Below are 24,062 nucleotides of genomic sequence, written 5' to 3'. Positions count from 1 at the left end.
AACACTTGTCTTGGTAAGGTCATTTAAAACAGTGAAGGAGTTGTTGAGTAATAAAATGCATGACTGAAGCATCTTCCTACTTGGCTTACCTCTGACCCCCAGTACTACAGCTTGCCTGTTTGGGCAGACTGGGATGTCTGTGAGTTTCCCTACATCGGAGGTTATCTCCATTGTGAGGAATTCAGGGGAGGTTTGGTGCACGAGTGGATGGGTGAATGGGGGAAAGGGGAATTAGACAGAGGTGGCAGTGATGGGACAGATGCATGGGCTAGAGGAAGGAGTCACTGCTGACGGAGTAGATGGAGAGGAGGTAGGATGAAGAGGAGGAGATGCACATCACACACGAAGGATGCAGGAGGTAGGCGGCTACTGGGGTTGACCTTCAACATGGAAGAGAGGAGGAGGAGAACCTTCACAGACGGACACAGGTGCATGCTGGGATAGAATGACATGCTAGTCAGGCAGCTGAAACTCAAAACGACTTATTCCTCCAATTAAATGTGAGAATGTTTTGTTTTCTTTTAAGCAATTGAAATATCAAATAGGAGAAGAATTAGTTTTTGAGATCAGGAGCCCAAACGAAACAAAAACAACACACAGCAAACCTCTCTTTCAGCACAACACACAGGCCTCACCAGAAAAGATAAGTTTCTCCTTCATGACGTTGAGGTCTCGACTGGACCTCCTGACTGCTGCGCTCAGCATAATCTGCTCAGGGTTGTAGCTGCGCATGCCGCTCATCCGATACCTGCAGATCAAACGGGAGGTCAGGAAGCACCTTGAAACAAAGACGATGCCACTGAACACTGCTGCCTCTGCTCAGGTCAGTTCAGGATCAATGTAGATAAGTTGTCTGATCACTGCGTGTTTATTTTTATATAGCACCATAAATAAAGCTTTACTGCAGATATTTAAATATAAGGGAATTATTATGCCCAGGCAAATTGTTCTTACTTTTTTTTTTAATTCCAAAGCATTTAAGTTATTGCTGCTAAAATATGCATAACAAAGAATTTTCCTATAGAACAGTCACAGTATGCACTGAATGTACTATAGGGAAATACCATTTTGTTACATCAAATGCTGTTTACTTCATCGCAAGGTTTATCACTACCCTCAGGAATTAATTTCCCCTATGTGGAAACTGTGTCTACCATTTGATGCAAATGGGTCGGATTTAAATTCAATTACATTAATAGCTGAACTAATGATTACAGGGAAACAGAAGTGTAAGTTCATGTGCATCAATACAGCCAGCCCTGAGGCACTTCGTCTGATGAAGCATAGCTCTAGTTCATTCTAAACATTATTTTCTGATTAAGAACTAAATGTTGTCAATAGATCGTTGTGATTTTAAAAATAGGAGTGACACAAAAAAATAAAAAAAAAAACGTCTGGCAGAAAAGTGTGAGTAAAAGAAACTGTGGAAGTAAGGTGGAGAGAAAAATCTGATGGCGTTAAATGAGACAAGAAAAGAGTCACAGTTGAAGACAGACAAAGTGAATAATGCCTCAATTAAGAGAGAAAATTAGTGAAAGAGTGAAAAAGGACTTTGGGTTCGAGGAGGTGACCCAGTTACCTGATCATGTGATAGCTGAGAGATGCCAGAATGCAGCAGAGGAGAAGGGCATGCACGTCAGGCAGAGAGAGGACGAGGGAGGAGAAGCGGAAGGATAAAACAAGGACAAAAGAAGGTGGGAGACAAGAGAGGTCAGTTTAGAAGCTAGCAGAAGCTACTGAAGAGCTCGGGCAAGCACAGCAGACCCGGACCGGACCGGACCGTGAAAACAAAATCACTGCCCATCGTCCCAGAGACGACAGGAGGACAGGTCAAAACCACACTCTCCAGCACAGTAGGAGAAGCGCTGGAGGAGTGTGAAGGACGTAGATGAGAGAGGACATGCTCATATGCAGAACTATTGTACCAACACAAGAGGTAGAAAGGGGACACGAGAGCAGGGACCCATCGTAACAGCTTCTGGAAACATAAAGGTTCTGAAACCACCAATTTAGGTTCATCCCCAGCTTTTCCATTAAGATGTAATTTGCAGCATAATTATGTATGCTGCTGCTTTAATGACGTGCCCCAGACAGCATGTGTGACACGCTGAGTGAGACACGGGCGCTGTTAATTAGCAGGAAGTCCTTATATGGGCAGCATTTACAAATCAAAAGAAAAGAAGCGGGGGAACAGTAGCTCTTGTGTAAGCACCACCGATATTACGAGTAGAATACAGTTACATCACTAAGCGTCAGCACCTACCTCTGGAAAATGAATATTCCTATGACTACAGCAAAGGAGATGAGGTCTGCAGACACCCACATCAGGCAGTATTCATCCGGACTCTGGAAACACACACATATAGTCAAGTTCAAGGTTTATGACAGGATCCACCACTGGGTCAGTCAGCAACATGACCTCCAATGTGAACAGCGGCACCTCTAGAGTGGATAATGACATAATACTGTACTGTATGTACAATAATAACACGTTAATGTCACTGTTAAGAAGTTAAGAAACATGTTAATAAGAAATTCCTTTTTTCTTTGTTTAACAAAATAAATCTTGACATTATTTTCATTAAAAAAACAAAAAAGGAAAAACTTAAGGGTCACATTTAAAACTCTGTTTAAATGTGAACTTCTGTAGTCTTTTCCAGCATCCAGCAGCAGATTTCCGTTATCGGTGTTGATGCTTAAAGCTGACACATGCACTTCCAACATAAACGGCCTCGGATCCACTGCAGGGGGTTTTGAGCTGCATATCTTCATGCAGGGACCCGTATGGCAGCAGGCTGAGGGGGAGACCTGGCTGGCAGGCCGCACATAGGGGACACTAAAGAGGCTCAGTGTGGAGGAAAAGCCCTGAGTCATTCTCTACGGGACACAGAGCAGCGGCGAAGCTCGTCTTTCTTCTGTGCTGGGAATTCAGGTGAGCATTGGAAAGTAATAGCACAGCATGTTCGGTAGAGGACACACACACACACACACACACACACACAAGCACACACGCACACTAAATGAGTTCTGCTAAAGGCTGAACGTCCTCGTTAAGATCGCAGAACAAAACGTGATTTAGTCGCGCAGCTGCAGGCAAAGACAGGCTCAGGAGGCGTGACATAATGGAGATGAGCGACATGCTCCCATAACACATTGCAGTTCTAGTGCAGAACATCCGATATTATATTTATTAGGATATTATTTTTATTAAATACTTTGTTTTTTGCATGTGCGCCTTCTAATAGACCTTTAGTGATTCATCCTGTACGACATAATGTGTGATCTCCACACGCTGCTGTTCAGACACACATGAGGAGGAGATGCAGTGTGTGGTGATCCTTACCATCAGCCAGATGGGGTAAGGCACCTTTTTCAGTATGTGTGGGGCCTCGGACGAGACTGAAGACACCCCACTGCACCAGAGCACCGAGTACAGCCAGGGCTCGTTGACGGTGTAGAGAGTGAGGCGGATTTCATTCTCAGAGTACTCCCTGAAACCAGTCGCACACACTTACTGAATCACAGCCGTACGTCGCGGCATCGCGCTCACCGCATGCCTGGTTCGTGTGGCTGTGCTCCTACCTGACTTCCCGCGCGTTCGCCTGGTTGTATCGGAGCAGCAGCCTCCTGATGCCGTCCTGTTGGAGCGTTTGAGGACTCTGTTTCTCCAGCGAGGCCTGGATCAGACCGGGCGCCTGCTGCCTCACCTGAGCCCTGTGCTCGTCTGGAGTCCACATCACCTATAAGCGACACAGTGCAGTCAGACTTTAATCCAGACGCTCCAGACCTTCACTTCCTCTTCACCTACCAGGCTCTGAGGAATCCCAGACTGCTGCACGGCCTGCAGTGTATCATTAATCCAGCTGTGGTAGCGGGGGTGCTCTGGAGGAGGCCGGCTGAGCCTGAAGACCACCGTGCTGTTGTGGTAGGAGGCCAGCTTCAGGAGCTGCTCCAGGCTGCACACACTCTGGTTGGCGATCAGGTGCTTCTCATGAGGGGACAGCGTGTGCACGGTCCAGAAGGGGTCATTCTGCAGCACAGGAAGAGAGCATTTACTATTCACGTAGATCATATCGCCTCTCTACTGAACTAGAAACATAAACATCCAAATCATAATCCTAACAAGGACTTTGGACAGAAACCTCCAACCATGTGTCATGCCATGTTGTGTTTGGGGTGTTTGGAAAACGCCTACAGGAAACGCAGACAACGCTTTTCCTCATTTCCTTCACATTCTTTCGCGCTTCACTGACCCTTCTCTCCTTCTCAGTACACACAGAAGAATATGAGATGCTCTTTATTTAGGTCTTCCGTGGTGCGTTTAAATTCACTTGTCTGACTGAAGAACCCTCGAGATTTGTCTCGGTGACAGTTTTATTACTCATTCAGAGCGCTGGACGACGTGTTCGAGCATATTGAAATCAGCCTGACACTGACTCATCGTAGCTGCACGCAGCAGCGGAGGTGGGGAGGCTTTTCACTGGAGCACAATATCAAACCACAAGCTGTGAATGTGTAACGTAAATAAAGTCGGGGCGAGAGTGGAAAAAGTAACGCAGACAGACACGTAATGAAAGAGCAGCAAACAGGAAACAGTCTGCAGCCAACAATAGAATTTAATTTAAAAAACAAGTGGGAACATCAGCTGTGGATTTCAGACTTATGATAGCCTAATCATGCATTATGTCACAACAAACCTCACAAAGAATTACCTTCAGGAACCACTGTCCCGCGTTTAGCTGCTGCAGGTCCGTCCAGTTGAAGGACGAGGCTTTGTCCAGCTGTCTGCCTGGGAAGACCTTCCCTATGTCTGTGGTCCTGCGCAGCGTGTGGTCATGCATCAGGAAAGGCACTCCGTCCAAACTAGCGACCAGGGAGGGGACAGAGTCAAGGTTAAAGTCATAAATGGAAAAAAAAACCCAAAAACAAACCGGAGGATCATGTTCGCTGCTGGAAACGACAAACGACTAAACGGTTTTAAGGAGCTGGAAGCAGAAACGTGTTGCGTGCTGGTCTTGAACGCGTCAGTCTGGTCTGCTGCTGTCACCACGTCTAATTAGTCTGCACAGTGAGGAGCTCACCTGTCAGCAGCCAGTGACACACATTCAGCCCTCTGGAGACTGTACAGCCCACATGGTCAGCAAACACACATGCAGACTAACGCACAGAGAGTCTAATTAAGTTTCTAGTGCATCAACAATAAAAAGGGAAAACACACGGCAGCCTATAAACACTAGGCAGAGATCACTCCCCACAGTTACACAGCAGCTCGGCCATTCATCAGGAGGAACCCCTCCCCACTTGCTCTGTCTAGAGTCAAGTGTGTCTCTGTCTGTCACTTCCCATCAGATCCATGATGCCAGGCCTGCAGCTACTGATGCATTCAGCCTCTCCACTGCTACAGAAATGCTGCTGTTAGTTTCCTGAGTGTGCATTGAATCAGCCAGTGTCTTACTTTGAAATGAGATACTATAGGCAAGGACAATAAATATAGCAGTGTTTACATTCTACTGCAGTGGGATGTCAGGATCTGATACATTTCATTCTGAGAACTTCTGTTAAGATGTTTTGATGAATCCACAGTTTCCTGTGAACAACAGCTGACTAATAATTCTGATGAAGGCTGCATGACAAAACACGTTTGACACTGAATCAATTACTTCCAAACAGTTTAGCATTGCTTATGTTCTCAGTCCTGCCTCTCGAGCACCTTGTTGACTGGTGAAGTGGTGACAGAATAATCCTTCTACCACCTATGAAAGCAAACAGTGAAGTGAATCTAGATACAGTCCAAGCAACACTTCCTCCTGTTTGATTTAGTGATTTGCACTTGTGTACCTGACAGCCACGTCAGTCTCGAACCCAGTGACGTTCATCTGCAGAGCTCGCTGGAAGGACCACAGTGTGTTCTCTGGTGCAAGCTACACACACACACACACACGTAAGAGGAAACATTAGACACACAAACAGAATTTTGTTTTAATACTTCTTTTAAAGCTGAGGCTTCTCAAAAATAAACATGACTGCGGTTGTCAGTGTACAAGTGTAACTCTGCTGTGGATTGTTCCAGTCAAGGGTCTGGTCATTGCAAGCCAATAGGTTAAATATGACTAAGTCCTAAAGCACATCCTGCGCATAGGCCTAATGACTGGGAACCGCAGGGTGGGAGTGATGCTCTAATCAATACTGGGACCTTCTGGGAAACTGAGTCCAGTCATGTGATTATTCTTCGTCTCCCCAGTGGGAGTTTCTCACAGCCTTACAGAAGCACTGCTAATTTTAGATTCCACTGCGAAGATCGATTGCTTTACACAAATACCACAAAAAGCAGGGTGTGTTTATGAGAGTGTGAGTAAGTGCTATGAATACCGAGGAATCCGACCAAGGCTTTTTTTTTTTTTTTAATTATACTCACAATATGGTGCCAAGTACATAAATCTGTCTGTAGGTAATGTTTAGAGTCACTAAATATAATAGAAAATGCTGCAGTGTATAAGGATTATACAGTATGCAACTACAGTTGAGCTGGGCAGAATATTGAATCGTAATCATGCATCATTTCTTTCACATTAAGATGCCAAATTAGCAGTAGTTTGACCCATCTTTGCTCCCGTCTGGCAGAAAGTAATTAATTCCACAATAACATGAATATGTCGGGATTATTTTCAGTTGCACAGGAACAAGGTCGTTCGTAGACGTGGGACATGCGCCAGCAGAACTAATGTAAAGAGAAACCAAAGATACGCCCTGTCTTCAAGTGCTTCTTAACAATCTGGGTTAAAGGCTTCGCATCTTAAGTGTCGTCGGTTCCGCTGTGGTTGGATCTGAAACCGGTGTCAGGTTCATCAAAGCACAGGTTGGTGTGGAACACGGCGCGGTTGCGTCTGCACTCCAGATGTCCGACTAAATGACTCACCATAGGAGCTCCGTGATGGCCAATGACATCGGGTCGTGGTTTGAGGGCGGTGGGGTCCATGATGCAGGGAGAGGTGATGTAGATGGGCACCACGTAGAGCCCCAGCAGCGTACAGATATACAGCATCATTACGACGACCTGGAACTCTGACAGAAGACAGACCGTGTGAGGAAAACGCGGGTTCACGGAGGTGGAAGGACAACGTCATATGGGGATTAATTCATTATGTATTTATTAGCTGCATCGTCTCCTTTGGCATCACGAGCACATATATAAAAGCTGCTTAAAGCCACAGCAGTGACAGCCATGGGAAAGCGGCCTCTTGTGCTTTCTTTGTACCCAAGAGAATATTTGCGTGAGCTGTAGGGCTCAAATACATGGTGGTGGGACTGTGGGTGCTGTTCACGGACATTTGCAGACACACACAATGGGCAGGAACACTGACAATAGTGGCCAAGGAGAATCACTTTCCCCTGAAGCCACCACGGCGAGCGATGAAGGCTGCGAGTGTGTGCACACAAACACACAGGGGAATGTATTCGTTTCAAGGTCAGCCGTGGGGCGGGGTTGAGTAGACAACTCTGGTTACACACACACACACACACACACACAGTTACACACACAGGAGGCTCGCAGACCTCGTTCGCACTCACACCTCCACAGCCTCGTTGGTATTCAGACTCCGCGCCGCATTACAGCACAGATGTTAACGTGGGAGTAACGCAGACGACACCTTGACACTTCATCAAGAATCACAGCATAAGCCAAACCTCAGCTGCAGCCAACAGCTTTTAGTTAGTCATAAATGCATCTCAGTAGAAGACGCAGAAAGTAGAGCTAATTAAGTAGTAAAGTTCACATAATGATTAATGAATTTCACTATTAATGCTGCTTCTGATGACATTATATGACACGTGTAGATGGCAGACATTGCTCTGATAAATACTAGATATCTGATTATAATCTCTTCAGAAGACAAAGTACACAGTAAAATACTCTTCGATCTGCTCTGACTCTATAGACGGGATCCACGCTCAAGTTGCTACTTTGTAGAAAGTCTTTACGCGAAGGAGAAACAATCCCAAGGTGTCCTGGCTGGAAAACATCACATGAGCCTGTAGGAATGTTTGTTATCTCCACCACCCTGGGTGGAGGTCCTGGCCTCTGTCTACACAGTGTTAATCATTCACCACTCTTCCTGAGTGTGTGTGCGTGTGTGTGTTTCCCAGATAGTTACACCACGCAACCAGTATTTTGTGTAACACATGGAAACGTACTTGTTTTTTCTGTGCGGGCAACTTGTCCAGCCACAATCCAGGACAGTGCTGTGACTGCAGCCAGAGCCCCTATGTGCAGGAACGGACCCGTGGCCTGGATGTGGAGCGCCGGGGAGGAGGAGGAGGCAGAATAACACAGATGAGTGTCCGCAAGTGGAAAGAAAACACGGTGAAAAAACAGGGGAGCGTGGAATTACAGGCATTATCTACGGCTAAGACACTGTTGAGAGATAATAGCTATAATTCACGGAGCCAAATGTAACGGCATCAGTTTCTGTGGAACTGTGACTCAACTCCAATCACACACTCCTGATGATGCAATAGTCTCAGGCGTACACAAATTCTTGTACTTCTCCCACTCCTTGGATATAACATAGGTGTTGACAAGGTCGTATTGTTCCATAAAGTAATGTTCAACATGGATATTTAACCACAAACAACATTTAAATGAATTCTAGTTAACTACTTCATGCATATTTAACCTGAATGTCGCATGAGAGGGTGGCTCATAAATATACTGTTTAATGAATGTCAGATCAAACAAGTATCAGCGGTGAAATTAAACGCTGCTTTCTTATCTAAGACTGATAACGGCTCAGCAGTTAGAGTCCTGTTTGTTATGCAGAAATAACGAGAAGCATCACAGCGTTGCTCGGGGGCTCTTTAGCGTTTCAGGTTGCTGACCTGCAGGGAGATGTGGACAATGTCCCACTCCTGAGCCCATGTTTGATTGACAGATATCACACCAACAATGGTGGTGAGCAGGGCAGCAGTCACTCCTATCTGTGGAGATGGAGCGGGAGAGAAAACTCAAGTGAGGCTGTCACTTTGAATAAGCACATGCACGCAGAATAGCTCCTGGCACCGTCACACCTTAAACGGTGTTCAGCGACGACAGTGTGAAGAAGGTGATTTAAGAATTTAACCTTGCAAACAGAAACATTAGCAAGTTCATCCTTTTCTTCCACAGTTTCGACTACCCACGCTCAGACAATTACCTTGTGGAGCCAGTGCAAATTCAACTGTTGCCCAAGTGCAATGTGGCAAAGTGCTAAAACCTGGAGAGAGACAAACACGCAAGAGCAGAACAACAGGTTAAACAGTTCAAGGTCAACTTGCAAAAAGGAATAATCACAGCGAGAACATTCAGGAGCCGCATTTGTTGAGGGACTGACCATTAAAAATGAAAGGTAGGTGAAGCCGGCAGCAGTAGTGGCGAGGATGGGAACAGTGCCATCGCTCCACTCCCCAGAGCGGTTGTAGAGCAACCTGCAGCAACAAAAGAGTGAATGTGCATCACACTGAGAGCTCATCTACCAAACACATAACTAACCAGCGTTGAGCCCCGGGACAGCACAGTTTATAGGAGCCTGCTTTGGTGAGTGTGTAAGGTGGTTTAACACTACATTTATAAGTATAAACTAACTATAGGGCTCTTTACAGCCGTCCTACAAAATGCAAGGAGGAATAATGGGGTCTGGGGATGAGAAGCCGATACACTGAAGTGGGAACGAAATGTGAGAATAGGTAATGGCTGATGCAATCGATGCATATTCTTAATGTTCTGAAAGGTGAGCCATAAGTCATTTCAGGTAATAATTGAAAAATAAACGAAGTCAGGTGTTTATATTGAATTTCAACTGGATGGATTCTGCTCTAATGGTCATATAGTGAAATAAATTTGAAAAGGGGCTCAGTGATGTAAAGCATAGGTTGATCCATTTGTTATATAATGTGCAATTCACGGTGGGATGGGGGTCCCTTTTTAGATTATGGTAGCTGGCAGATTAAAATGATGGATTCAATTCATTTTATAGATGGTGGCTCGTGTGCAGCTGCTGCGCTCACCAGTTGAATTCATTGTAGTCGTTGTGCGCCTCCCACCAGAAGTAGAACCAGACCAGCAGCAGGCAGAATGTAAAGAGCAGGATGAAGGACCAGAGCAGCTCCCACTGCACACGCAAACAAAGATAGGTTCATATATGGATGCACTACATACATAGGACTGACAAAGAATCATAATCGATGATAATACAATCTGAAAATTCTTCAGCTTGGGGGAAAAAAAAAAAAAAAAAAAATCCGTAGAGTTCAACTTTTCCACAAGGTCTGCAGACATTCCTGGAAACTTCCCACAAATTTACTCACTTTGAGCTCATGCTATAATCCAGGCTACTGACCTTTAAAGAGCGTTTTCCCTCATGCGCTTTGCTCATTACTAAAGGAATGTTTTTTTTAATAACTCTGAATAAGCACCGTCCTCATCTGTCATGAGTCTTTGTACTGCGGCGAATATTAAAGTTGCTGCAACTGCAATAAGAGCTCTCACTTTCTCAATTTAACCACATTTCAACAGGCTAATGAGACTCACGAACCTTTGACGTTTCCAGACCCAGACTTAAAAACATATTATAATAATTATTTCTGTGTCAATCGGTTGACATGACAGCACGTAACTCAAATTAATGCAAGAGTCAAAAAAAAGTGAGAGGTGCTACATGTATGTTCTCTGTGGGAGACAACTGACTGATGAAAGAGCTCTGAGCCAGTTTCTCATGGTCTTTAATGACTACCGGCAAACGGTGGGAGACGTGACCTTCTTCCTGTAAGGGTACATTGTTCTGCTCCCACTCCCCAACACTCCCCTCCACTCTGGATTATGATGGATGCTGCATGGATGGTCCACAGGGAGCTGTTATGGTGCAGAAAATTAGTTCCCTACACTGAGGTCCCCTTAATTAATCAGATCATCTAATGAGCTGTACGCCAGTGTCATTTCAGGGAGATGATATAACACACTGGGAAGCTCCTCTGCAGATATTAAGTGATGCTGCAGATAGGAGTTTCATAAATTTGATTTCACCCCAGAGAAGCGCATAACAATATTGATTTGTGTTGCAAAAAAAGTCTGCTCTAAAGAAAACCCAATATCTTTAAGTGAAGATTTAAGGTCTAATGTTCTCTCTCAGCGGCCCCGCTCATCCAGCCTGACATGACTTGGCCTGCCCCAGCGACATTAACATTCTGCATGGCTGGCATTTTACTCAGGCACAGCAACCCCATGGCGCCGACTGACAGAACAGCAAGAGAAGCCAGAACGTCACTAAATCTTTAGTATTAAGCAGCGCGGAAGCAGTCGCCTCATCGTTACTCTGCCTGGTGTCAGACTTTTTGAATCTTCCAACAGAGAAGAGCCAGAGTTTTGACTTCAAATGAATTTAAATGTGAAGCACTCATTAAAAGTTATTATTCATATTTACTGATTACAGCGCATGTTCAACACTACGGTGCCATTTAGTGCCACTAAGTAATGCCTCCCAGCGATGGGTTTGATTACATTCATTATTAAAGAGGAGCACACAGGATGGAGTCACAGATCAAGTCTTATAGAACAAGCCCACAGTTAAAAATAGAAAGATGAAATGGATCCAAGCAAACATCGGAGTCATGTGTAAACGCCCAAATTAAAACCTAAAAAGGAATCGTCCTCCACTTGCACATCGCTCGCCAGCTACAGTATCTGCAAGCAACGGGCTCATAATGTGAAAATACTTGGACAGCTCTTAACAATGGTCAGCTACAATAATACCAGCATCATCAACCAACAGTTTACTGTAAATGCATGAGAGTCTAGACCAACATCATTTTAGTTCATTCGTGAATCGAAGTGGACATTCGTGCAAAACCTAAAAACATTCCTTCAGGCTGTTTCAGAGATATTAGAGTACTAGTAATTAGAATTGATTTCATGAAAATAATTATGTATTGTTCACAAACTATTTTAATACAGAAGTATTTCTTCAGTACTTTCATTAATAACATTTAAAAGTCCAATAATTTAGTCGATCGTCTGTCTATCATTTCTATAATTACATACTGTAGTTACAGAGGCAACTTAATGCATAATGTGATCAATCCATGTGTTGTCCTTCACCACAACAAAGCTTCAGTCAGTCAAATTAGGTGCAAGGAGCAAAAGTATCCAATTTATAGCATTTACTGTGTATTTAGTTAAATACACAAGTAATCACATTGTGTATTTAAACAAATGGTGGATGCAAATGGACCTAAAATAACATATGGAGCCAGGATGAAATGTTCCTAGGAATACATAAAAAAAAATAAATAAATAAAACATTTAGAAGAGCTCGGTTTGCACATTCGGTCCAAACAGCCAATGCTGCTACAAGACCACGTACACTATAAGCGCCTGTCAATGTCATTCATTTATTATTAAGCTGTTAGACGGTACCAAAACCTGTTTCATGGCTTTTAATGTGCTTCTGGCTTAAAGATAACTGGCCGCTGTGAGCTATGTGGGCAGCAGCACCTTTCATAAGGTGGACTTTTGTGACCCTGACTCACTGAACGGTGCTGGTAGCAGCGCGGAGCTATTGCACTGAAAGCTTTATGAGAAAAACCTATCTGTAGAACTTTAATTATTCTGTATAATTATGCGATTTTGGGCATTCTTATTTATATAATGAAAACTATCTAAAGTGCTGACAACAACAGTGCAGATTGTACAGTAGCAAATGGATTTCACATTAACATTATGCTCCTCCTCATGTAATATGGCTCTCCTAATTAATGTTATATAAAGTATATGTTGACAATAAACATATGTTAAATAACTGCATTCATTGTCATGAGATGTCTAAAAGATATGAGGAAAATATGATGGTGTGTAAACACACCTGCAAGGAGACGCACATGACAGCGACAACAAATCTGAGCTCACTTTGAGGGGGAAAAAAAAAAAAAAAAAGACTAGTGTAGGCAGTTATTCTTTTCCTTCTTATTAGCTGTGAGGCACAACCTCCCCAGCCTCTCGCTCTCTCTCTTTAGTCTTCAGCCTTCACTACACCCCACACCCGATACCTTGTCACATTCCTGGCATTTCACAGTGGCTGTTCGACGCATTGTGTTCTGCTGTAGAACCGTTGCAATGAACGTTCTGCAAAAATGTAACGGTAACAAAAGGCGTCAGCTAATGCCAAGCTAGAAGCAAATGCGTTTCACGCCAGACAATGTGGATCACACCACTCGCTGCAGGCTTCAAAAGCACAAGGGGGAGCAACGGCAAATAATACGTGTAGCAACTAGTTTAGTTCTATGATTATACACTTTAGGTGTTAACAGGTGGATGTTTTAGATTCAGCATATGAAGACCGCCTCATTCTTCATGTCACGGCCTCAGACAGAGGCTCTAGAACACGGTCTCAAATGATTGGTGCCGTCCGACCTTGCCTTGGAGTGTTCCGACATTCTGCTACAGTACAGATAAATCTGTCATCTTTCAAGGACTCGGCTTCACTCTCCAGAACACACGATTGTAACAGAGAGACTGGGGAGGTGACTGAAGTGTGAACATTACAATACCACTGTATCAAACAGAGCAGGTGTCACAGCACTTCTGATTTGATGTTAGTTCTATTCAATTCTATAGCGAGAACAGAACTCTCTTTAAAAGTGGACACAAAAATACCATAATTAACAATTCATTCTCAACATTGACGTCTGATTAGCTCAGTGCACGTCGTCAGAGTTAGCGTGACGGCATTGTCTGTCCCTGTCCAGTATTTCTCCCGCCCGGGCAAACAGAGACCACAAGATCACCGACAAAAAAAAAGGCAGGGAAGCTTTGTTTCTATTTCTGAAGCCTTTGTGCGACTGAATGGTAAAGACTGACTAAATGGAAATACTTTCAATTATTACTGAGAGGCCAGATCAGCTTGCATTGCATGACGTGCACCGTCTTCCTACAAAGCGCCTTGAATGGAGGCAGGAGCAGCTTCTCTGGGACGGTCGGGCAACGGCTGGTTACAGCCAAAGACAGAAAAGGGGAGAAATAGCACGATGGGCTGAGTCCAGTTGTTTCAACACGAGATTCTCATCTCTCACGCGTCTGCGATTACCTCAGGTCCTGTTACATGTAGCTGATACCTGTCTTTGATTGGTCAGTGTCTTTACCGGGACAGTTAATGATGCAGAGTTATATGACATCACCCTGACTTTTGTCAGGCACTATTATCTCCGCTCTTTGCTGCTTCTTCTCAGCTTTGTGGGACTGACCAGCAACCTGTACGGCACACGTGCACGACTCGGTGTTTTCTTACGCTGGGGTCAAGACAAGAGCTCCCTGAACGCCGCACGGCCACGGCAGAGGATGAGCAAAGTCTGCTGACGCTGCAGCAGCTTTGGAGCTCTGCCTGAAAGACGACCGCTGGCAGCAGGAAACAGAGCTACACAGTGTTCAGTTTCCTTCAAACAGGAAAAGGAACAAAAAAAATGAAACAATCAATATCTTGTTTTAGATTCTATGCATTTCATGTGATCCAAGTGCTGTCAGTCATGGGCAGCCTCGCATGTCTGTGGTATAAGTGTCGTACATGCCTAAATTTTCCACTGTGTGCTGGGTTAAACCAGGCTCATCTCTGCAGAGTACATGTACAGCAAATGAGGTTGCCAATTTATGAACCAAAATGTAAACAGGGTGTTTGTTGCAGCAACATAAGCAGTGTGTCCTTCTTAACGTGGAGCACACTGTAGGAGATATGGGAAAGGTCGGAACATATGGCTCGTATGCAATACTTATCATGGTGCTACTGGTAGCAATACAAAACCCAGTTATTTGAGGTAGTTGCTGTTGGAAAGTTCCACAATACTGAGCCTGGAGGTCAACCAGGACATATTTGGTCAAACATCATTGTATTTATAACCGCTTGTATCTGTACGGGGCATCTACAGACCCAGGAGGTGTAAGAGCAGTGTCCACACGGATTACACAACTAGAATACGTGGGCGAGCACATCTGCTCCCTACGCAGCCATTTAGAGACGTGAGGACACTCACTTTTAAATTTAGCAACTAAAACAAAGAAATAACCAAGATGTAGGTGGTAGGTTAAGAAAAGATGCTTAAATTAGATACAAAAATTTAGTACTGCTTTAATGTATTTCCAACGAGTTTTTACCAATTTCAAGTAACCAAGTAATAAACCCCCAAAAAAGGAATCTATGATCGAATCTACAAAACATGCAAAACTTTGATCCTAATCACTAAATCAACTCATAAGTGTGTTTTTGGTTTCCTCCGCCTCTCACCTTGGTGGTGTCATCGTGGGAACGTTGATAGCGTTTCCATCGGCAACCGTAGATCCCAGTGATACATGACAAACACAGCTGGCGCTCATAGACCTGGAGGGGTTGGTGTTTCACCATGCTACTTCAGTCACGCCTGCTCCCACAGCTCTAACATCCCACTCACTAGAATGTGACCTGCAAGGAAACACCAGAAAACCAAGACTATATAATTATAACAGCTTATTTAAAAAAAAAAAAGACAAAAAACACCTATTGATCATCATATTAAACAGTGGCCATGAATGCATCACCCAGTCATGATAGTCATAGCAGAGACAAAAGAGTGCAACAGGTGCAATAAAGATGAAACATACCAATGATATTACTGTGCGGTACAAGGAATGCTTTAACTAAAGGATCAGGTTGGAAGTAAAGCTGGAAACTAAACAAAAATAACTCTGATCAATAGACACAGATGTATAATCATCCCTCTACCGGGTGGTTGAGATGCACAGTTGCACCAATACATCAATTAAGCTGCAGGCACACACAGGGAATTGTCATTTTATGTACGGCTATTAAGATATCTGTGTTCCAACAAACCCATAACCACAGGGCCTTGCCTAAGTTTGTTGCATCTGTCTGAAAACCAAATCTTTGCATCCCGCTGTATCTGAAGCCCTCACAAAGCTCCGAGCAGGAGGAAGCGGCAACACTCGCTTGTCCGTCGCCTCCGAGCCGATCAGGCCGTTAGCTATTGGGAGGCTGCGGAGTCAGCGCTGAGGTTCTTTAAGCGGCCGCATTATCAATAATGACATTACAGCGTGCTGCAAAACGCACACTTCAAATCAGCAGTTCAAAGTGCACTTTGCTGTTATCACAGGATAAATTCTGTTTAAGGATTTCCTCCCAGCAACTGTCAAACAAACAACCGTTCTGATCTAAAAAAAGTGATGTTATAGCATTCGGCATCTGCAACAGTTTCTTTGTAAAACAGCTGAACAGTGTTGAAATTAAATTAGCCACATGCTGCTACTGCCGACAAACAGCGGCGAATGGATTTGGGCGTTTTATGTTCTACCACACATTAAAACGAACCAACCATGTCCCAGCTTTCCTGTCAATTACCACCTTATCTGTGCTACACTGTAGATCTGCAGTGCTGCATCACCCGACATCGAGCAGCCACCGACCTGAAAGATTTGGACCTCGACAGAGCTATTATCCTCATCGAATACTGCTGAATAAATCATGTCTGCTGGGCAGATTGAGATCATGACTCTGCAGGCATATGAATTTGAGTCTGATGAAGGTTTTAAGCTGGGGGAATATTTAAAGTCCCAGTACAACAAATGTGCTCCAAGTCAACATCTCACCCACAGGAGGTGAACATTTCCACTGGTTTGTTTATGACACAGACGTCATGACTAAATCAGTAAATTCCACTGAAATCCGCTGTGAACACTGACAACACAGCTGACTCTGTAGGATGACTCATTAAGGAAATTACTTTGGCCTTTCACCTTGTTGACTGCTCAAATAAGCAGCAGTCTCTGCATCTACAGTAAGTATATTTTCCAATATTGAAATTATGTATGATTATGAGCATGCATGAATGAAGCATGACCTTCATACTGGATTTAATTAATTCAGAGCAAAATAGTAGAATGAGAATGAATGATCAGCAGTGAGTCTATCACAGTGAAGCTCTGCCGCTGCTTTTCTCTGTGAAGTACCAACCAGTTTAGCCCCGTCATGTTGTCACACGCTGACAAATTATAATGTTCAAACCTGTATCCACAGCAGGACTCGTGTTATTACAGCGGAGCCATTAACGTGGTGTGTGTTGTAACATTTTAAACTCCTATTCATGTTAGTGTTGTGGGATAAACACGCATCACTGCCACTTCAACCAAGCTGAACATCAAACAGCCCTTTACATCATTTAATGTGGGCTGTTAGAACGAGGCAGAGCGGTACCAGGGCCACAGACTTGTCCCTGAGAAATCAGGCCCTCATTCATGTTTTACATCCCAATTAATAACTTAGTGAAGCGACAGACGAAAAAGTTCTGCTTTTAATGTAATCGTCATGGCGTCTTACAGGAAGCTCCTCGGCTAAATGTGACCCCGCAATTAAATCCTGGGTAAACGGCAATAAATAAGCAAAGCTGAATTAAATGCAGCACAAGCGGTAATGTTCAGCACAGGGACAAAGCTTTTCATTCAAGCCGCATTGTCCTGTTCTGCCAATGTCAGAGCAGACAACTACTAGTAGATGTTTGTCCAAGTACAGATGGAAACTCACATTCTGCTTTCTTTGTACTGTACTTCTTAGTTTGGATCAAATGCTTCTGGATATATTTCATTCAATTTTAATTTTAAAACGTGCCGGGCCGTGTGCAACTGAGACAGAACAAAGATTTGATGACAAGTCGTCAAAGCGTTTTACCACACAAGAAGCAGCTTTCCTGAACATGCATGTGCATGTCAGATGCCGCCCCGACCGAAGTGAAGGAGATAAAATACATGAGGGCTGAAGGAAAGCAAAACAACCAAATAGCAGCGGTCATCTCCTTTTCTGCCGTCTCATTTCCTCCAATCAAAGTCAGCGAGGGAATTCACTCTGCAGGGGAGGAAATGCTTCAGCAGAAAGCGATGGGGCCATAAACAGTTAAAGGAACTATAAGATAAATAGATTATTTTGGTGAACTACTAATTTAAGTATTTTATGTAAACAATCAAATTTCTTACAAAGCTTATTATTGTCTGTTACAGTTCCTGGTCTCTTCATTGTATGGGAATCTTTTGTTCTTGTGTCTGTATTAGAACAGAACACTACTACTGTGTGTGTCGGCTTTTACTGTGATCCTAAATGTTCTGGAGACAAATGATACAATGTGGGTCCACGGAGTTCATGTGTAACTTGTTATCTGAAGAGCATGATAGGATGTCCTGACAAAGAGCTAAACATGCACCAAGATTTGTGCTTCAGTTTTTGACACTTAAAACATGGGTGTCAATGTCTTTAGGTGCTAAATGACAAAATAAAGTATAATCAATTAGATGCTACACATACAAATATGTGCATGTAGCACATCCAATCCATTTAGTCTTTAGACCTCATCTGTTTAATGTTTTCTTGATCCCTGCTGTGTTTGAATGATCTAAACGGAGATGTGAAGTGGAAATCCAAGTAACAAAGCACCGTGAAAACATGGCATGAATCATGTAGCTTTAAAGGGAGTTGATTAGTGTCTCTGATAAGGCCTATTATACAATATATAATTTATTATGAATTGCAAACCGACCACCAAAAAAAAAAAAGCTCTGCTCAACATGAACGTGAGCTGTAGCTCAAAGAAACAAGGCTGTCTGCAGAACATATTACATCCCAACAGGACCTTTTCTTATTACTTTCGGGCATCTGCCCATCATAATGCAGACTATATAAGGTAGAATTTAATATTATTCTACGTACGAGTGCCAGAACAACACCTATAAAGTGGTTTGTGAGGTATAGTTCACAGAAAACTAATACAATGAAAAAAAACAAATCAAAACAGGTGATGAACTCGCACCCTTCATGTCAATTCAAAGCAGTGGACCCTAAACACCTGTGTTACAAAACCAATGACCAGTCAAATGACATCTGTCACCATGTGCTGACAATCTACTGGAGCTTCGCCTTCCAAAACAATGGTCTTAACGAGCATCTAAAGCCACAAACACCTGGTGTGAGGTGTTGTCACCTGACACCTGCAATTTCCAAACAATTATTATCATCCTGGCGTCAGAGGAGCAGATTTAAAGGACAAAAACAATGCAGGGTGCCACATTACATGGTTAGCTTTATGGGAAAATAAATGTCTCAAGTTGTTTTCAGGAATTCGTATAGATTATGCAATAACTATTTTAAATTCACTCATTTTTATATTATGCTCCTTTGAAATTAGATTTTAAATTTACCAACAAGAGCTATTCTACAGTCCACTGACATTGTTCATCCTGTAAAGTCATTCGTTAATAATTGAGATGGTTCTTCAACTGCATAATCAGTTGTGGTCATAGACTCTGCTTAAACAGGGCCACCAATGAGGCACATGAGGGTCTAATGTAGGCTTCAGACAGGAATACTGATTAGTTTACTGCAGAGGAAAAGCACTGGCGAGGCAAAATTGGGTGGATGTAGCTAAGAAGCATTTTGCTCTGATGTTAGGAAAGGTCAAGGTCGGAGTTCCTGAATCCTGTCTACACAGTTTGCGTGAATGTGATCTGTAGATTTTGTGTATTTTCCACTGACAGTACATAAGGTGCTGTATATAGTTGGAGTTGTCTATCAGTAGTTTAACCCAACTATCAGCCATTGCTGGCACTAGTCCATTAGAATGAGCTTGGGATGTTCAGAATATTCATAAGTATGAAGGCACTTTTATTTAAATGTCCACAATTCATGAGGCACTAGGACTAATCAGTAACATCAATCAATCGTTTGTCTAGTTCTCTCAAGTTGATGAAACCTATGCAAGATAAGAGAGGCACTTGTGCAGAAGCATCCTGGACCATCAAATGAGAGGAGAGTGTTATACAAAACCTAGATAAAGAGTGAAGGTCAAAAATATTAATCAAGGCAACACGACAAGGACTGGTTGGCTTGACGCAGGACAAAACACAGCTCACAATTAGTAAATGATTGGTGTCTAATCAAGCATTTATGGATAACAGCGGCAATCAGCAAAATAGGGGAAGTATGGGGACGAATTGGTGAAAGTACTATACATCTAGACAGACACGTTGCTCATCAAACTGACAGCTCAATCTAAAAAATAAATACTGGACAAAGATAATCCACAGAGGAATTAATCTAATCACAGTTTGTCAGCGTCTCCAAAAAAACGCCAGTAGGAAGAGGAGGCGCCATTAAACACAATGAAATTAGTGACTCGGAAGCATTTATCCACCCACTCATTTTTGTGTGTCTACAACAAGAGTGATGTTAAGTGGTCGAGGGAAGATGTGGAGATTCCACCTTCCTTCATCTGAAGATCAAAATGATCTTTTTGGAGTGGGCCTCTTACCACTGGCAGTTTCTGAAAGATGAAGTAAGACGCAGCTCGATGCTGCAGGGCAGCGCTTGACATGGATACAGAATATGATGAGGCCATATTAATAACGATATATACTTATCTTAAAAGGTCATCTTGGTAATGATTAAGTTTGTAAATGCAGTAGTTTCACAGAGGGCTCATCTTACTGTATTTCCACATGCAACTTGGAGTGTGAAGAATCAACGTGTGAAACAAAAGGTTACAAATCCAGTGTGAGCCAATCCAGACCAGTCCTGCTGTGTGGTGACAGGCCTGACAGTGTGTGGGTCTGGATAATTATCACCTTTGACCCTGAAAGACACGGCCTCCTGTCTGCGCAACCTTCATCCCTGCCACTCTTTCCTCATCGGCTTTGGCGCAGCCTGTGATTACACACGTCTGAGTGGAAGGTGAATGTAAAACCCTGGACAAGAAGTGGGGCCCACAGAGAAGAGCTTGAGCTACACCTAATAGAACAAACATGTTTAGAAAGGCCTGAGCTGAAGGTCAGTGATGCACAAACAAAAGAACAGACCTTTACTTCTTGTCAAACGAACCTGAATGCATCAGTGTTGGAACAAGGAGCAGGTGCAACACGTAAGTTTCTTTCATTATAAAAGCTTTAGTGTCTCAATTTAATCTGGATTTGATGTTTCTTATTAAAGCTTGACAGGGAACTAAGCTTTTAGTTCAGGCGTCCTGCTCGCCAGGAGTATCAGCAGATTCCATTAAACAGCTTGTCCCAGCTCTTAGCGTCTACCCGTTAATTCCCCAAATGACTTATAGAATGATCCGCAAATTCAGTAATGAAAGGCAAACGTTTGTTTATTGACTATATTAAAGACTCAATAAAGTTGATCCATTTGATAAAACTACAAACTTCATATAATTGTAAATGTATTAACCTATAACTCAGCCTGAAGCATTGCTGTGTCATTATATTTGACATCACGTGATTGAAACCGTTCTGTTTTGACCTGCTCTGGCCCGTTTGCCCAAACATCCATGGCATGCAGAAACAGGGTGCAAACTATTGTACCGCACACCAGAATTCTGCTGCGTCAGTTTCCTGCTACCTGCCAGTATCAATGTTTTTCCATGGCTAATAGAAAAGAGGAGAAAAGTGGACGGGCTGGTCTGTTTTATCAAGGTGCCATCTGCACCTCTGCATGAGGGCTCTTCACCACCATCTGTGTGGAGTTCTGTCCTCGGCTGTGATTGCAGTCTGAGCCCAGACGAGCAGGTGCCACCATGGTTTCTAATATGAACACTGGGCTTCTTTATTTCTATTAGTGAGGGGGAAAAAAAAAGAAATGCTTCCCTAATAGCAGGAGCATAAAATGAAAGTCTACATTAGAAAACCTGCTTTCCTGCTGGGGATAAGTGGTTTGGATAGTAACTGCCAATGCGTCTGGCTTATACGGGGAAGTAGAGGCAGTAGGGTTATTGTTAAAATACTTGAAAAACTGTGGAAAAGCCAACCCTAATTTTACAAATCAAGTACTGTTGATGTCACTCGGTGAACTCAAATAGTGAGAATATCACTAGAGTGGAAAGATAATAAGACGACTTGTTTTCTGGTCAAGGAGCTACTGTTGCCGCCCTCAAAGGGCAGCTAGACTCTGCACAGCCCACCTGATTCTAGCGTTGACTTTGAAGAAAGCTCAGATTTCTAATTACCAACTAGCAGGTGAATCGGACCCTCTAATGTTCTTGTGTGGGTTCGAATCAGAGGGCAGGAGGCAGATGCCGCTTAACGGTGACCAAGACCTGCTGGGCAATGCAAACAACAAGCATGCTGGACGTGTATAAGGCGGTCAGAACCATCAGGGCTCCAACTGGAAAGGACTACTCCATTTAGCCCTGCTCAGCAAAGGGGCCAGTTCTTAGCAGATGTTCGTGTCCTTAGTGGGGTCAGAGGGTGGGTTTGTTTGAGTCTGAGAGAAGAGAGACGGATGATGCAGAGACAGGGCTGGACCTGACCTCACTGCTCCAGGGCACCAAATAATAACAGGTTATTTCTTACGACTTAGGACTCACATTCCCTCTGGATCTCACTGCACGGCCTCATCCAGCTGTTGCCTCTCGGATATGAACTCCTCACATTTATTGCAGGACGAGTGTTTGCTACGTTGCTCCGGAGAAACGATCCTTTATATTAACAGAACCCAAACCAATGCGAAAAGTCTGCAACACAGAGCGAATACACAAATGCACTGCCACAGCCTTTGCAGTGCACTACACACCCAGCCAGTAGCAGCATGCAGGAACACTACATAAGAAAGAAACTGTAAAAACGGAGGCTAGGTTCCACAGAAAAATGTCAGGCTAGGTAAGTGGATTAGTGTGTGAACGCAGCAGGCAGCATTCCTCCCCGTTCTGCCCTAATAAGTCTCCTAAAATAACACTTCTAAATCAAGGTTGCTCAGCTGTACGTTTTGAACACAATGTCTCAGAGTCCAGTCCAAGACGATCCAGTCAAGAGCAAAGCTTAGGACTTCCAATGTTCACGACCTCAAACGCTTGATTTGGCCGATTGGCCTCAGGACACGAGTCCCACGAACTTTACAGGCGCTGATACAGGTTCAGTAACATGGCAGTCAGCACAGGTGACTCCGAAGCCCCTCAGTCGATGTGCAGAGGGTGAAACAGCAATAAGGAGAAAAGCCTAGCACAGTCTGGACCCGTCCCGAGTCACCATCCCAACACAACTCTGACCAAACATGTCCCAGTCCCTGTTTAAAGTCATTAATTACATGCCCGTGGGACCCAACTGCTCCGTCGCCTGGAAGCGAGGGGTGTTTTATTGGAGGTGAAGTGTTAAAACAGCCAAGAATGTAGCACGTGGAGCCACTGGACCAAATGGATCCTTCCTGTTTTAGGACGATCACACTCCAGCATCTTTTTCCAGATTAACCGTTAAAAACAACAGAGCGACAGACGTCAGCATAATCGCGGTCTCTAAAATCTTTCTTGGACTTCCAATGCACCGGGGACGTCCAAAAAGGCGAGCCTCGTGTCCGAATGAAAAAATAATGGTGCCATGAATTATGCAAGTAGCAGGAGTGCTGCCCGTGAGTAAAGACAATGTACAGGAGCCCACATCAAGGCTGCGCAGCCTCATTTACGTTTATTACTGCACGAAGATCTGAGTGGGACGCGCGCGTGCCTCAATCAAACCAATGTCTCCGGAAAAGAAGCAGGCAAATTGTTCACAACGCACCGAAGTCGCCCACGGGTCGCGTTGAAGCGCGTCGCACTCACCTGTCAGAGGGCTGCTGCCACTTTCTTTGTTTCCACGGTCTGAGGTCAACGGGAAAGTTGGGAGTTCTCAGATTTTTCCCTCTCACCGGCACAAACGAGCCCCCTGGGAGACAACCGGGAGCGAAGCGCGCGCGAGGTGACGCGCGAGAGGAGTTTGGCGCACCGGTCAATGCCCCAAATACCGACAGCGGCCGTTTTGCACCGAAACCGGAGGTGGGCAGGGACGAGAAGTGAAGCTAAAACAAATCCCGTTCCATGATTTAAGACACCGGCTCCTGCGCTTCGCGGTGCTTTGCTGGGATCGAAACGTGTCGCCTCGTCTTTTCGTCGGCACCGACGCACGCGGAGTAAATCAGTGTGAACTGCTGGGAGGAGAGGAGGTCGGCGCTTTTATCTCCAGCCCCACCGGGCAGTGAGAGCGCGAGCGTCACCAG

The 24,062-nt window shown here is 44.0% G+C and overlaps 1 protein-coding gene across 4 annotated transcripts in view; it reads right to left on the bottom strand.

Annotated features, from left to right (window-relative positions):
- gdpd5b (glycerophosphodiester phosphodiesterase domain containing 5b) overlaps positions 1-24,062 on the bottom strand; it is a 25,371-nt gene extending 1,309 nt beyond the window's left edge. The window contains exons 1-17 of one of the 4 annotated variants that reach the window (XR_003787937.3): positions 23,629-24,061; positions 15,300-15,473; positions 10,042-10,145; positions 9,369-9,462; positions 9,192-9,251; positions 8,878-8,976; positions 8,194-8,287; positions 6,917-7,062; positions 5,839-5,921; positions 4,713-4,863; positions 3,809-4,030; positions 3,583-3,740; positions 3,344-3,491; positions 2,264-2,346; positions 1,580-1,594; positions 636-748; positions 90-380 (exon numbers count right to left, since the gene is read on the bottom strand). Coding sequence is in view for 2 of the 4 variants with exons in the window: in XM_029170931.3 (XP_029026764.1) it covers positions 636-748; positions 1,580-1,594; positions 2,264-2,346; positions 3,344-3,491; positions 3,583-3,740; positions 3,809-4,030; positions 4,713-4,863; positions 5,839-5,921; positions 6,917-7,062; positions 8,194-8,287; positions 8,878-8,976; positions 9,192-9,251; positions 9,369-9,462; positions 10,042-10,145; positions 15,300-15,416 (1,687 nt within the window). In the remaining 2 variants the exon portion in view is untranslated. Of the gene's footprint in view, positions 1-89; positions 381-635; positions 749-1,579; positions 1,595-2,263; positions 2,347-3,343; positions 3,492-3,582; positions 3,741-3,808; positions 4,031-4,712; positions 4,864-5,838; positions 5,922-6,916; positions 7,063-8,193; positions 8,288-8,877; positions 8,977-9,191; positions 9,252-9,368; positions 9,463-10,041; positions 10,146-15,299; positions 15,474-23,628 lie in introns of all 4 variants that reach the window. The other 3 variants (XR_003787938.3, XM_029170931.3, XM_029170934.3) reach the window with 3 other exon arrangements.

Source organism: Betta splendens, chromosome 13, assembly GCF_900634795.4.
Source record: "Betta splendens chromosome 13, fBetSpl5.4, whole genome shotgun sequence".
Classification (NCBI taxonomy): Eukaryota; Metazoa; Chordata; class Actinopteri; order Anabantiformes; family Osphronemidae; genus Betta; species Betta splendens.
This window is presented reverse-complemented; position numbering and strand designations above follow the sequence as displayed.